Source organism: Poecilia reticulata, chromosome 1, assembly GCF_904066995.2.
Source record: "Poecilia reticulata chromosome 1, P_reticulata-male-v2, whole genome shotgun sequence".
NCBI lineage: Eukaryota > Metazoa > Chordata > Actinopteri > Cyprinodontiformes > Poeciliidae > Poecilia > Poecilia reticulata.
Genome location: NC_088830.1, coordinates 1,703,405 through 1,718,942, shown reverse-complemented (window position 1 = coordinate 1,718,942; position 15,538 = coordinate 1,703,405). Strand labels below are relative to the sequence as shown.

The 15,538-nt window shown below is 38.9% G+C and overlaps 1 protein-coding gene across 2 annotated transcripts in view; it reads right to left on the bottom strand.

The window, feature by feature from the left end:
• The window catches only part of LOC103462363 (protein sidekick-1), a 592,150-nt gene extending 577,004 nt beyond the window's left edge, over positions 1-15,146 (bottom strand). The window contains exon 1 of one of the 2 annotated variants that reach the window (XM_081607811.1): positions 13,824-15,146. In XM_081607811.1, coding sequence (XP_081463937.1) covers positions 13,824-13,923 — 100 coding nt within the window. In that variant the 5' untranslated portion in view covers positions 13,924-15,146. The remainder of the gene's footprint in view (positions 1-13,823) is intronic. The other variant, XM_017305213.2, reaches the window with a different exon arrangement.
• Positions 15,147-15,538: the final 392 nt, after the last annotated feature.

Below are 15,538 nucleotides of genomic sequence, written 5' to 3'. Positions count from 1 at the left end.
TTTTTTCAATTAAAACAATGTACCCTGGCTCAAAAAAGTTGAAAAACACTGATCTAAGCTACTTTTTCAAGAAGTAATCAGTAATCCGATTAAAGTTACTTTTTAAAAGTAACTACGCCATCACACAGCAATGGGTCTGAAACCTGCTGTGTTAGCTTTTCTCCATTCAGTCTGCAACCAGATGTTAGACTCTGTAATCACACTGTCCATTTGTTTATTTCTCTTCTTGCCCAGTTCCTAACTGACAAGAAATACAAAAACATTCAGACTGGAATAACTCATGGGTTTTATGTACAACCTTATAAAAACCTGATTAGCAGAAGCTTTTGAATTAGGCTATATTTAGCCCAAAAAAATTAGGTCAAATTATATAATCTGTCATCTTCTGATTATTGAATATACTTAGTTGCCTCCAACTAGTTCACATTTACAGGGTATACACAGTAAACAGGTAACAAAGTCAATTATATTAATTACATTTTTTCACCTGTCTCTGTGAAATTCTCAATACAAGCCAGTGCAAAATGCTTTGCTAAGCCGGTTCTGTCCATATTCTTCTCAGTTTGTGGAACTCATAAACATGTTTAATGGTCTGACTCTTCGGTGTCAGTTGGCTCCACTAACAATCAGTAATAAAAGGGTAAAAAATAATAATAATCTTTTCTGCTTTGTGAATATGCCTTGTTCCAAAACAGTGAGCGCAGCATGGAGAAAGCTGCAGGGAGCAGGGAAGTGAAGGCACGCCCACTTAGCCTGGAGCGTGTGGAAACGGTGCTGCATTCATCCATAATTCCCCACTGTGGCACAACAATGTAAATCATTGAAAACACAACAGTTATTCAGAAAAAGCACCCAAATACACACAAGACTAAAATTGTAAAAATGTGTAAAGTAAAAGACAGTAGAAGATTGATTATGTGCAATATGTAGGGCATTAAAGAAAATTATAAATATGCGTGGTGTTTGAAGGAATATTTGTTGTTGTTTTTTTATGTTTTGTTTTGTTTGAATGTTGTTGTTTTTTTTTTTTTTACAAAAAATAGACTCTGAACACAGACAATTTATTTCAGAAATGTATCACTAAGTGAAGCATATTGTATACAAAATGTACCCACAGGTGGATGTTTGAATGCCTTTACTTTTGTTAATTATGATGATTTTCCACTCAGTCTGTTGAGAAGCAATGTTTTTTTCTCTAAATTTATTTCTCGAGTGTGTAACACACACACCTTTTGTTGAGATGTTTGTTACCTCATGGATGTGGCTTTTGTGACAGCCATCTTGGGAAACTGCCTAAAACTCAGGTCTTTTATAGAAAGTGCAGTGAAAAGAGCCGGAGTTGTCATTGGTTGACTCGTAAAGTAGTAAAAGAAATTAAAATTTTCATAAATTGCACATTTCTATACCTTGAGAGGGCAGTGATAGGCCTCCTCAGTCAAGATATGCTTCTCAGTGGCAAAGTTCAAAATTACCAGCAATCTGTTGTACAAATTAAGCAGGAAAATGTTAAATCAAATGATGGCTTATTTGGATACTAAATAGTGAAACAACGAAACAAACCAGTGCAACCTACCCAGGTGCTGTTGTTCATCGATAATGGAAATAATATATATTAGCCTGAAAATATTACCCTGTGGACATAAATTGTACAGAGTTGCAACTGAATACATCTGCATGGACCAGATTATTGTTCACAATGTAAAAAATGTTTTATATGCACAACATCCATGTTTCTTTGGAAACTTAACGTATTTTAGTATAGAATAATCCTTTTTTTGTCTCCCTGTGGTACTATTTCCTAAACTGTTCAACAGTAGTAGATTTGCCTCCATTAACAGGCAAATGGAGGTGCTCAGTGGCACACCACAGAAAGATAAACAGATATAACAAAATACAACTGACTCAAAGGTACATACTCCCATAAAGGATATTAGAATAGAAATATCCTAAAGCACCAAAATTCAGGTGTACCAGCAGCAAATATATATATATATATTAGAGATGTGCCGATCGATCGGCCACCGATCATACTCGGCCGATTTCCGCGAAAAAGTGTATGATCGATGATCACCGATCACGGTCTCTTGTTGCTGATCACACAAACCGATCACCTGCATCTCATTTCGCAGCCTGCCTGTGCAGCTGGTCTCCTCTTTCCTTTGCACTGCACAAGCGCGCAGCAACAAATCCCAAGCGATCTCGTGTGGAACTATAACGCACTGAGTGAATGGGGACGTTTGCTTGTTGTGGCGGAAAATTACCTCGGGGTCGGGGTTGAAGCACGTCAAAATGCATCAATATGACGAATCTAATACGACATAAAAACAATGCCATACTTGACAGAGTTTGGCTATATCGATGCTCACAGCAGTAAAAAAAAAAATAAAAAAAAAAGACATATGGAGCGATCAGATAGCAGGTAAAGTAGCGCACAGCCACAAACACTCACCTGGATTAGCATGATGGTCAGAAAGCTAAACAAATAACCGGCAAAATTATTTAAGTCTTTCAGCTGCGTATCGGTGATCGGCCGTGTTCGGCCCTCATGAGTGATCGGAATCGGCAGGAAAAAACCTAATCGGCACATCTCTATTATATATATATATATATATATATATATATATATATATATATATATATATATATATGAAATAAAATGTATTTACAACATTATTTAAATTATACCGTATCATTATTAGCGTTATATAACATGAAGACAATCTTTTGGGAGACACCTATTCATTTCCCATTAAAAACATACTTATTGATTACGTCAACAAAACTTTAAATCTAAATCTTCCAGGTACATGAATAATTTGGGGTTAATCATGGTGTATGCTTCAGTCTTTCTGCTGGTAGCATACATGTCTAGAAAATAAAAATGTCAGAAGATGCAAGAAAAAGAAGTCCAAGGTCCAGACATATAAGAGTCATCTGAGTGTCACTTTTTGGAAGCCTAGAAAGCTGGAATTCATGAAAAGGTTGTGCTGTATGCTTTCCATTTTACCCTGTAGTCATAACAGGACAGTTAAGCTAGTTTAAACTGCTTTTACTGTTTGACACTGATGAGAGAAGACTTGTGTTTGTGTGCGTATAACAGTGTGGGCTAGTCTCTTTGATTGGATTTTGACTAGGATTGCCACCTGTCAGAAATCAAAATAAGGGACGCCTACTCTCATGTAGTGGGACGTCCGCTGCAGTGACAGACATTATTTTATGGAAGTGTTTTTTGTCTTTAAAAAATTATCCACAGAGCAATTATTCATGCATAAAGGTTACCACACAAACTTTACCCACTGGACCCCAAGTTTAAAAAGTATTTGGTAAACTACCAAAGTACTGAGTAACTGATCATAACACCTGATTTAATATTCAAAATGTACCCTCAGACAGCTAAAAGTATAAAGTATAAAAGTTATGTGAACATTCTGGTATTTTACAGAATATTACCAAAATATTTATATAAATAAGGAGTTAGGTTTGGAGGCTGGTTCTAGAAGCCAGAGCCAGGGTAGTCAGTGTTTTTCCATGGCAGCACTTGAAAAAGAATTAAACAAAAAAAAAAAAAAACAGAGCAATATTTCATCATTTGATATAATAAGTGAGCCACAGAGTCACTTGCGTCTCCAGAGATACAAGTTGCAGATCCCTGGAAGATGGAAAGCGTGATCCTATATACCAGCTAAAAGTGCAGCGCTATAATTTTTAATTCATTGTTAAAGTAAAATTGTGAAGGTTAAAAAAATCCACCACTGAGTATTAACATAATACATTTATGTAGTAATTTCTTTTGTATGCCTTTAACCCCCATCTAGAACCACTCCTGGGCTGCAGGTCTGTGTCTGCTGCATGAATGACCACTGAACAATGAATTCATAAAATATATAAACATTTCAAAATAAAACATACAGAAAGCATTAACAAAACCTTTTAAAGCAGGAAATATTAATGCATTTACTGTTAATCTAATGTATGATTTGTTCTTTAAATGATCATTTGTATCATTTTGGCTGATATTATTATACATTAAATAAGCAAATAATCAAACCAATATAGTCTACTAAAAGCACAATAAGAAACTCAATCATAGCAAAATGTTACCATATAAGGGTCTGCTGTGTTCCTCTCCTGATTTATTCTGTCTGGTATCACACTGTGCCATGTTGTCCACATTTAATTTTTTTAATTGCCTGTGTTGATCCTCACTAACATTATTCAGTCTGGGATTTGCGCCTTCCTTCTCACGTCTGTATCTTTACAAGAGGTTTTACTTCTAAGAACGGTGGAGAATCGGGCAGAGGATGTTTTAAAAAGACCCGAGTTGACAGCAGCTCACTGCAGCTGTGTATTGTCCGTCTCTAGGCAACCGTGACAACACCGCCGGTCTGTAGCGTTCTTGGGGTTCTGTGTAGCTCCTGCAACGAGAATTTAGCTGACCTTAATATTTCCTGTGTTTTATTTTGGTCAGTATTGTTACACTTTGTGTTGATATGTGTGTGATAGGCATGTCTATCGGACATTTAAAGAAATATGGAACAAAACGCGTCCCATATCGGTTCAATATGGGATGCAACATTTAACAGCCAAATACGGGACGATTCCGTATTTTACGGGACGGGTGGCAACCCTAGTCTTGACATTAAGCACAAAGACTTTCTCAGCATTCAGATCCAACCATCCAAGGGCCCTTTTGGGTGACCTCAATTCACCTAAGTATGTCCAGCCATATCAACACCAAGCTCAGACTTAGCCAAGCGAATGGCATGGCTCATATCAAATCTAATCACACAGTGAAAGATCAACAGAGAAGGTCGGCATTTCTCTGAAAGACAGGGTTACTCCAAATAACCATTAAAAACTTCAATAAGAATCCTGTACCTCTGAATTTACTTTTATTATGAAAAATATCTACAGTAAGAGCTGTATTGAATGATACATTTTTATTGACACCTTTGGCAGGGGCGCCGTTTAGGGGAGAAAAGTTATGACAATTCCAAGGGCCCCTGACCAACAGGGGGCCCTCCGCAATTTATTATTATTTTTTCATAGAAATTATAAAACAAAAAAATGGAACCCTCTCAATTACAAAATTAATCATATTAATTGTGAATCTGGGTGATCTGGTATGAAACGGTAGCACCACAGCACTTTTAAATTTTAATCATCAGAATACCAGAGCTAAAAGGTTTACGTCAGTCTGCTTTTCTCCATCAATACGCGCTTCCCGACCGCTCAGCACCTTATGGGGTAAAAAAAAAAAAAAATGATGCCCACATTGAACAAAACTCTGTAACAGGAGAACCGTGACATAGAACAGAGCAACGAACTATTAATCTATAAATCAATAGGCAGGCCTCTATAAAGATTTAATCCATGTTCCTGTCCCATATTTGTATGGCATTAAAAGGATCTGGAACTTTTGTTTTTCCACTGAATGCTCTGGTTTTACACAATAAATGCCATGTGGGTGAAAATTTATGAATGATACTCTGATGTCCCATTCTCCTGAAGGCAGCACAGAGCTGCACCACCAGAAACTCACAGAAACATTGGAGAGAAGAGTTATGATTGACATAGTTGGAGTTCTGTTCACGTTTTAATGTTGCAGAGCTCAATCTTTTTGCAAATAGTTCAAAGTTTAAACTGTCATTGTTGTACATCTTTTTTCTGGTAATTTTGTGTAATATTTAACAACTAGAAAATTGCACAGAACAAGAATATTTTTTTCACACTTGGCCTATCACAATGTTGATAGGCCTACCAATTTTAAGATGAATGTCCATTCATTGCATTTTTCTTAGACGCCTGTAAAAATAATTTCTATTCGCATTGCTTTTTTTGTACTCTGGGAAATTATTTTTGATGATAACGCCAGAAACAACCATAAAAATCAAACAACAACAGTGATAGTAATATTAATAATAAAATATATTCAGTGCAAAGTAGCCTGCAAATTCTTTGACGGGGGGCGGTAAGGGACCTGAATAATGGATAGGGGGCGCTGGCCCAAAAAAGATTGAGAAACACTGTTTTACATTGAAGTATGCTGACGTGCAAGAATGGACCAGTCAATGCCCAGTACTAAATTCAATTGAGTATCTATGGAAATTGTTGAAGATTATTGTTAACATTATGTGCTTCATGCTATCTCTATGAATTATTTTTGCAAAAATTAATGAGAAAAATATTCCGTTTAGATGTGCAAAAAACTGTAAAACTTCATATCATCCCTCAACTTCAAAACCATGAACTACTTTGTGTTGGTAGATCATGTACAACTCCATAAAAATACACTGAAGGGTGTAATATAACAAACTATGGATGACTTTAAGGTGTATGAAACTTTTCCAAGCCACTGTAGCTTTTCATCCATCATCTGCACTATTAAAGATGTCACTGGATTTTATACAAAATCTCTTCGTAATGTTGAATATGCACAATGTCATTTGTGTCAAAAATATCACCAACAATGACCTATTCTCCGACTCACACCAAAGACCAGATTTAGGTGCAGTCTGAATCTTTTCTGGAGATGTGAATAAGTTGAACAGCTGTGGAGCAGAACCCACTCTGTGACAGAGAGGCAGTGTTGGAGGTGGAGGGGGCAGAGGGGCAGAGGGGTAAGTTATGAATAACGAAGGAAGAGGGTGGAGAGGTGAGCAGATAAGTGGTAGAGACTAGGAAAAGAGGCAGCAAAGAGACAGCAAAATGCTGCCGTCACTTAACTCTAAAATGAAAGATCGATGAGCTTATTTAAATGTGCTCCCAGAGACGACGAGTTGGCTCATATAATCCTTCGAATTTCTGAGGAGGGGTGTTGACATCGATTAATTGTGAGAAAGGGGGAGGCAGAGGGAGGTGATAGGATCAGGAGGCTCAACCTTGCCTCATGAATTTTATATTTCCTCTCCTAAAACCAAATGTCCTAATAAATGTGAGATGGAGGGGTCGGAACCTGGAAAATCTACAGGCTTCGACTGGTCACTTGGCAATGCTTACCAAATCGATAGTCCAACTTCCTCCCCTCCCATCAGCCCAGCCTTGTCCCAAATTTAGTTCACTCATTTTCAGTTCAACCCCCCTCACCCACATCCCAAACCACAACCCCTTCAGCCAAGACAGCTGGGAGGAGCTGGGGGGATTTAAGGGTGGGAAAGTGTGTGTGGAGGAGCCAGAGGGTTGTCGATTTGGGTCTGGTGGTGAGACCTTGACATTAATGGGAGAATTGAAAGAGCTGACTCTGCAGCCACAGGAAAAAGAAGTGAGGGATGGGGGAAAAGCAAACTGTGCAACAAGAGGAAGAAGGAGAGGTAAGGGAGCAAGTTTTGACACACACTGAATTGTCATATAATCATCATCATCGATTAAACTGCAGGCACAGCTTTCTGAGTGACAGCCATGGTGCACCGCATTCCCACCTTTCACTACCACTCCGTCCCTGCTAGTCCTCCCCAGTCTCACTTAAGCAGGACATATTTTTTCCACATCTCCCAAAACAGAACACCCCCGCTTCTCTTTCACACAGACATTCCTGAGACCCACCAAACCCCCCATCCACTTTTTCCAAAAAGTCTCAGCTTCCCCCTTTCCTCCCACTGTGCCATCTGTGACCCACAGAAAGGCTTGCGTGTCGACACCCAGTCTGACCTTTTCTGTGCTTTTGTTTTGACACAGTCCTGTGAGGAGCGTGCACACATACACAGAAACATGCTGCCCTGCATTCAGCAGCACAGCTTCCCCTGAACCAGAGCTACAAGGAAAAAAAGAAGAGAATGCACACCGATGAAGCATGGAAACTCAGTATTTCCAGCTTTGGTGAGAAATCAGTATCTCATCATATCAGACTTCTCCTCTGTAGTCATATTCAACAGCTGCCACAACCTGCAGCCACAGGCCTCGCATACTAATACTAACACTTGCCTATTCTGGTCAGCTGAACCAGAATAGAGGGCAGCTTATGTTAATATGTTGTGTCTGCATGTGTTTAATCGTTTGTGCATTTGTAAACTCTGCTGCCAAATCAGCTGCTGTAGTTAAGCAGGTTGCTGATTAAGAGCAGGCCTGCCAGAGTCTAGACACTGTTTTCAGACCCAGGGGGCACCAAATAGGTGAGTGGGGGCGCTGGCTGCCTCTATAAATTTGCTTTGATGAATTGCATCTAATATTTTTTTTAATAGACTTTAGTTTATGTTTCCCTACCCATGTTTAATTTTTTTTTTTTACTGAAATCTTCCTAAATATAACAGGAAAATTGCTGGGTTGGTAACTGTGTGGCAACTATTGTTAACATTGAATGGGCAGACAGGATATGGTGGCCAGATCTGTCAGTCAGACTCTCACAGCAGAGCAAAGTGTGCCTGATATTTAGATATTTGCCAAGGTAAAAGATCAATGGATAAGAGCCACTTCACATCCAAGTATCAGCCATTTACCCATCTCTCAAATTTAAGAAAATATCAGTGTAACCCTACTTTCAAATGATGAAATATAGCCTATTTGGGTCGGGATCTATTTTAAGATGATGGTAATTTTGCTGGAACTCAAAAACATGAACTAATATATCAATAAAGCCAATTTCTTCAGCACCATTCTTAAAAAAATCTTAAGAGATAATGCATTTTCTCTTCATTTGACCAAAATGTCTTCCACATAGCAGCTTACTGGGGTTGAATTGATGAATCACCAAGTCGATATTTTTTTTCTAAGTTGCCAACTCAGCAACTTTATTGCTAAATTTAGCAAAAATTTCAGCTGTCACACAACTTTTGGAGGCACCCTTGCACAGATCCACTCATATTGGGTGTCTTAAAACAGTATTCATTCTGATTTTGTCACATTCTAAACAAACATTAGTAAAATTTTGGGGAATTTTATTTGAGAAACAAACACAATAAATCAAATTAAATTTAAATATTGTTAGATTAGAGAGAAGATTGGCCAACATTTTTGTGTGGCAGAAACCAATGAACTCACACGATCCATTGTGAAACATGGTAATGCAAGAATCATGCTATGGGGATGATTTTCTTTAGCAAGAACCAGAGAGCTATCCAGAGACGTTGGGAAGAAAACCTGTCTGAGGCTTCAAAATATTTCCTGCTGCTGAGATTCTCCTTTCAACAAAACAGGAACCCTGAACAGGCAGTTGGCACTACAGTGGGACAGTTTCCATCGAAGCATATTGTTGTGTTTGAAATGTCCCAGTCCTGAATCCAATTAGGAAGCTGTGGCAAAACATAAAAATTATTATTTTCACCCCTCACCTACCCTGACTCAGAGATATTTTGTGCATTAGAACTAGAAAAATTCTAAGCCTCTATTTTTGCAAAGCAGACACATTTCTGTAGCTGTGACTACAACAAAAATCATGAGGGTTAAGAATCACAATTATGCACTATTTTGTTCTGGTCAATCACATAAACTTTCCCAAAAACAGCTTAAAGCTTTTTGATTTAATGTGACAATGTAATGGTGTGGACATGTCCTCACCAACCGTGGCCTAACAGGGACTGTCCTCACCAATATTTCCACCTTTTTTCCTTTATTATGTGACTTACAGTGCGCGGCAGTGCGCCACATGCGCTGTTGCTTTGCATTGAGTCTGGAATATAAGTGGTCGGGAAAATGACACAATCAATCCAAGAATCTGAAACAGGGGCGCAATGTTTTTCTATTAATGGTCAAGATAATATCTAAGGGAATCACATTTCACTGGTCAGTAAAATGTTTTCATTTAAAAAAAATATAAAGTGTCAAGTAGATTAGTAGTCTAATGCTATAGCTTGACTTTGACAACCATAATATGAACCCGTGCTGTGCAGATCAGTATGTTTCAAATAAGGCAACCCAAACATCTACTTTCTGACAGATTATCAGTAAAGCAGGTGTTCAAATTGGCTAATCAACCACCACTGGTATATTGACAAAACTGACAGAAACCAAACTGTTTATAGGTAATATATATATATATATATATATATATATATATATATATATATATATATATATATATATATATAGCTACTGCAGTGTACACAAGAACAAATAGCGGCTCTCAGTGAGGCTTCAGTCCTTTAGGACTTAGTAAAGATCCGTCCAGAAGAATCGGATCGTTCCTGAATGTCATATCACTACATTGCAGACTTTGGTCACATCGTTGTCCCATGCGACACCTCAGTCAACACACAGTAATTCAGCGCATCAGTGACAACTTTTTTTCATCGCGGATGCAACATATGTGTCTCTATACAGCTAGCTTTGCTAGCATCACGTCCACAGCGCTTACCTTTCTTTAAGCTTTCCTTCCAAGTGACGCTAAAACTTGGACGAAGTCCCGCCGTCTGTGAGAAAGCGAAGCGATGCTGATTTTACATGTTGCCACATTGATTTATGCAGCTATTATCGATTAGACAGACATCTTCTCACGCTCAGAGAAAACCACTGCACATTTCTTGGAGCTCCGCGTGCGAGTAAAGGGGGAGGCGATGGGTGACAACAGACACGTAAGTCACGTTATTGCTCGGATTTTACAGCACCTCCTTACGTCCCTGAACTTCACATTTTAACGGAAAAAAATCTCAACGAGCCTTGGATGTAACGAGTAACGCGACAGTTTTCTAGAAATGTAGAGAAGTAGAAAGTACAGATACTTACTGTAAAATGTAGTGGAGTAAAAGCAGAAAGTATCCATTATTAAATCTACTTAAGTAAAGTTACCGAGTACTTGTACTTCGTTACTTCACACCACTGGTAACCGGTAGTGTTTATGATTAAAAATAATAATAATAATAATTATGTGATCGGTATCGGTGATCGGCCCTCATGGGTGATCGGTATCGGCAGGAAAAAACCTGATCGGCACATCTCTACTTGAGAGATATAGATATTTTACATATCCAAACATTGACACCTTTCTCAACTTTAATTTAAGCCAAAATGTATAGAAACTGGATAAGAAATATGGGGGCTACAACCATTTTTGTGACAGATTCCTGTTCATCCTGCATTGGGACAGTCTGGTTTAGTGGACATCAAACAATGCATAGTAATGGCGTACGCAGGTTCATATCACTAGCTGTAGCTGCTAATGGGCGATCGACGGTCACTCTACTACCCAACTATCCTTTCTTGTATAAAGTGCTCAATTTTTTTGAGCACTCTGTAAAATCAGGTAGTAAAAGGCAACTATATTGTTGTGATAATTCTTAACAGAAAATATTTGTGAATTTTGAAATTGTTTAACTGTAAGCAAGCATTGAGCAAATATATAGACTCATTCCATAAATTAGAATCTTACAGAAAATTACATAAAATAAGTAGACAACCAATGTTTTAACATCTTTATATCTCTTAGTATGTTTTAATAGATGCTAAAAGATTTAATTTTCAAAAGATACTATTAATCTGACAAGTCTTATCAGGACATGCATCTTAATTTATTGAATAACACTGTATGGTAAGTTCTGGCTGCAGGGCCGGATCTACTGGGGTGGAATGGGGTGGCAGTTGCCACCCCAAACGAGAACCTTGCCACCCCTGTTGCCACCCCAGCTAGCGACAATGAATTCAATAAATAATTATGGCAAATCAGACATTAAGCGCATGAAACTCTTTTTTCCGATAGCATTGAATGCAACACAATGTAACCTTACACCCACTCTAAGTAGCGGGAAGTACGAGAGAAGGACAGAGCGCCAGCAGCATTGATGGATATATACATTACTGGACTGGACATTCCGTGATTTATCGTAAGTCACACATGCGCTATTGTTGTCTATTGAGTCAGGAATATCGGTGGTCAGGAAACTACTACAATCATGCAAAGAATCAGAATAATGGACCAATGTTGAGCAGTTAATTCAAACATAGATGATGGTAATAAGGGCTTCAGATTTCACAGGTGAGGAAAGCGTTTTAATTTAAAGAAAAGATTGAACAAGTGAGCAGTGGGTCAGTTATACTTGCCTAACTGTTGCTGGTCTGCTATTGACTTTGATAACCTTAGGATGTGCTGTGCAGTTCGGTGTGTTTTGGTTCTGTTAGCACTAAAACAAGTCAACCCGCCCACCAAGAGCAGCTGTTTAAATCAGCTAATCAACGCCGCTGTGCTCAGGCGAAAACTCATTAATAATCACAATATAGACAGTAAGCCTGACAACATAATGTAACGGGCTGGATGTTCTGTTTTAGTGTTTTTGCTACTTTTTTGTGTGGGAAATGTTTGCTCTTTGGAGTTGATTCCTCTGATCGGTAATCTCTGCTCTCTCTCCTCGTTGAGCCGTTGTCGGTTGCCATGGCAATGGGTCGTGTGTAGTACCGACATACAGCGCGAGAAAAGGCGGAATAGAAGTTGTTGGAGCCATTTTTTCTTTATTTCTTTATCCATTTGAATTTTGTTACTTCATTCTTAAATTTCTATTTTTTTGTATTATTTACAGAGTTTATTTGTAGATTGATAATTGTTGATTTTATTTTTTGTTTTATTTATTTTCTTATTTTCTAAATTTAGACAGGAAGTAATCTGGATCAGTCCACTTTCTGCAGGGGCCTGGTGAAGGACCAGCAGGCATTTGGGTTTGGGGCCAATGGTTTTTAAGAGAGGTAGCATGAGAACAAATGAAAGTTTGATCTCTGTAATTGTTTGGTGAAAGAGGAAAATAAATCACCAAGAACAATCAATAAGTTTGGACATTGAACCTTCTTTTACCTGTGTCAAGAAACATGACCCCAGTGCCATAGTAGTGACTTGGTGGAATTGGATGTTTGGCTTGGCAAACAGTCAGAAGTGGTTCTATCTAGTTTGGTTCTTCACCTGTTTATCAGCTTTATTGTACCTTTATTGTGGCGCACTGCAGCCGCTGCAATTCCTAAAAACAAGTGACAAAGACGGAGCTAATCCCGTGACGTGGTGATATTTATAACAGTCGTCAAACTACGGCTCCTACAGCATATTTAAAATAAAATGAATGACCAATATAAATAGAAATTCGCCCCTTCTTGCATCTTAACAGAACTAACAGAAACTAAACTGTTTATAGATTTGTATCATGGAAAATTGATCAAACATCAGCTTTCTAATCTTTATTTTAAGTATATCTAATAACAAATGATGGCGCTACTAATATTTTCGTGACAGATTTCTCCTTGTCCTGTATTGGGATAAAATGGTTTTCTGGACATAATGAATCACATAGCGACCAATAGGCGCTGTAATGTCTAGTAATGCATATCAATTAGCAGGAGTATAAAAGACGTAAAAATAATTAGCTATACTATATTAAGAACTTGTATTTAAGCCTCCGGGCTACGTGAAGCTCATTTTGAAACAATGCAAGTTAAAAACAATATATACTGCCACCCCTGAAAAAATCCCTGCCCCCCTCTTGCCACCCCATAAATATTTTTCTAGATCTGCCCCTGTCTGGTTGTATTCTTAGAACTAAAAGGCATCTTCCTCAACACATGTTCCCACCAACTTGCAGCACAAAGTTACACCCTTGCTTCTATGGATTACAGTAATAGCTGTTAATACCCATTCACCTGTTATGCAAATATCTGGAGTTAAATAGAAAAGAAACGCAAAGTCTCTAAATACTTTTCCAAATTGCCAGACTGGCTTTGATGAATCATTGTGTTTTTCTAGTTGAGGGTTCATTATCCCTCAACTAGAAAAACAAACCCATTGCTAACCATGCTGACAAACCCATGGTTAGTAATGCGTTTGTCAGTAGATGCTTTCTAATATATTTTTTGCTTAACAAAAAGTCGTTGTGTATTTACTTTCCCTCGAATGATTTCAGATAAATTAAAAACGGCTCTCTTACCTTGGTCGTGCAACATGTGGCAGCTGCAGGCGAGAAGGATCATCAGGAAAAGAGGCAGATTCCCATTCCGGGATCTCTGACGGGTACCTCCCTGGTTCATCCTCACGCGTAAAAGCGGTGGAGAAAGTCCGGTTTGCTCCAGCAGCTCTTACTGCCCTGCGCGGTGTGCTGCGGTAGAAGAGCCTCGGTGTTTCGGTACTCCACAAGCTGGCAGCGCAGATCAGGGGAGAAGATCCAGGAGTCCCCCCCGACACCCCACTGTCAAGCCTTTCAGCGAGTAACCCGATCCAAGCGATCAAAAAAGGCAGGTTTTACAAAACCATAATCTCTCACTGCGATGTAGAGAGCTTGTGAGACCCACGATGCCTCCTTTTTATTTGGATTGATGAGCAGAAAAATGAATGCGTTCGAGTGTGTTTATCGGCTTATTCTCTGCAACAAACCTCAATCCGCGCTTGTTTTAATGCCTTTCGCTGGGGATTTATTGTCCTGAGGATCATTAACTGACAGCGATGCGATCAAACACGAAAACTACCCATCTGTGATCTCCTCATAAAAATATATATACATCTACTAATAGAGTCTGTGAATAACTCTGGATTTGGGTTGAAAAAAAATTGATTCTGTGCCTCCTTTTAATCTCGGGTACCACTTTGCTCTTTTCCCTCTCAACTTTAACACCAGTAGTAAATTATATCCGCTCTTCCAGAGGAGGGACTCCTTCTCGTATTTCACTTGTCGCTCCGTGATGCGCCAGCAGCTCGCATTGAACTGGGGGGTTTAAAAAAAAAACACTGCAACTTGTTTAGGTCGGGGAAAGGGGTCCCACTGAAAAGGTACACTGATTTCAAAAAATAAATAGATGTAAATACAACTAGTAGGTCTAAACGTAAAAGCTGCTGCTGCGACGCCGGTTCAGCCTGCTTCGCTTTTTTCCGTCCCAGTCTTCAGCGGCTTCCGAAAAAACTACGCCACTTCAAATATATCTTAATTATTCAGTTTGTACTCACTGGAATTCTCTTCCTAACTGAAGCAAGCTTCAGGCGGTTTTTCCTCCGTCTCGGTGGAAGTCGGCGCCCTTATTTGAGCTTCGAGGAGACCGTCTGAACCAAAGTGTCTCCCACAACTGAGCACCTGCCACCCTTCTCCGCTCCGCTTTGCGCTGACTTCGGGGGTGGGTGGCGAGGGGAGAGAAAGACACAGGGAGAAAGAGAGCTTTTACGTTAACAACCGGTCTTTGAATGCAAGTAACAACGTTAATAATTGCTTTTTAAAGTACTTCTGCCATGGTTGTAAGTTATCCCGTTCTTCCTCCTTTCGGTTTTTTCTTGGCGAGTTCAAAACTCTCAAATTCAAACTTTCATCTTTCGTAATCCGGCCTCTCTGATTGGTCGACCTTCTTCCATCTGTTTCTATGATTGGGTAGCCCACATAGGGGCAGAAAGGTACTCTGGACTCTGCACCTCACCTTCCGCGTTCGGGGAAAAGCGGCTCGATTGTTTCCGTTCCAATAAAAATATAATTTTATACTAGGTGCTTGCAGGACTTGGTCAAGGTTTGTACATCGATCCGAAGCCACAACAAGTAAGCTGGAGAAAGGTTTTAAGATGTACGCCTTGTTATACATTCACTGACACGAAGGTGAGTTTTACTTAAGCTTTGTGGCTAACATTAACCTTAGCTTATGCTAGTAGACAATATTCTCGAACATTGTT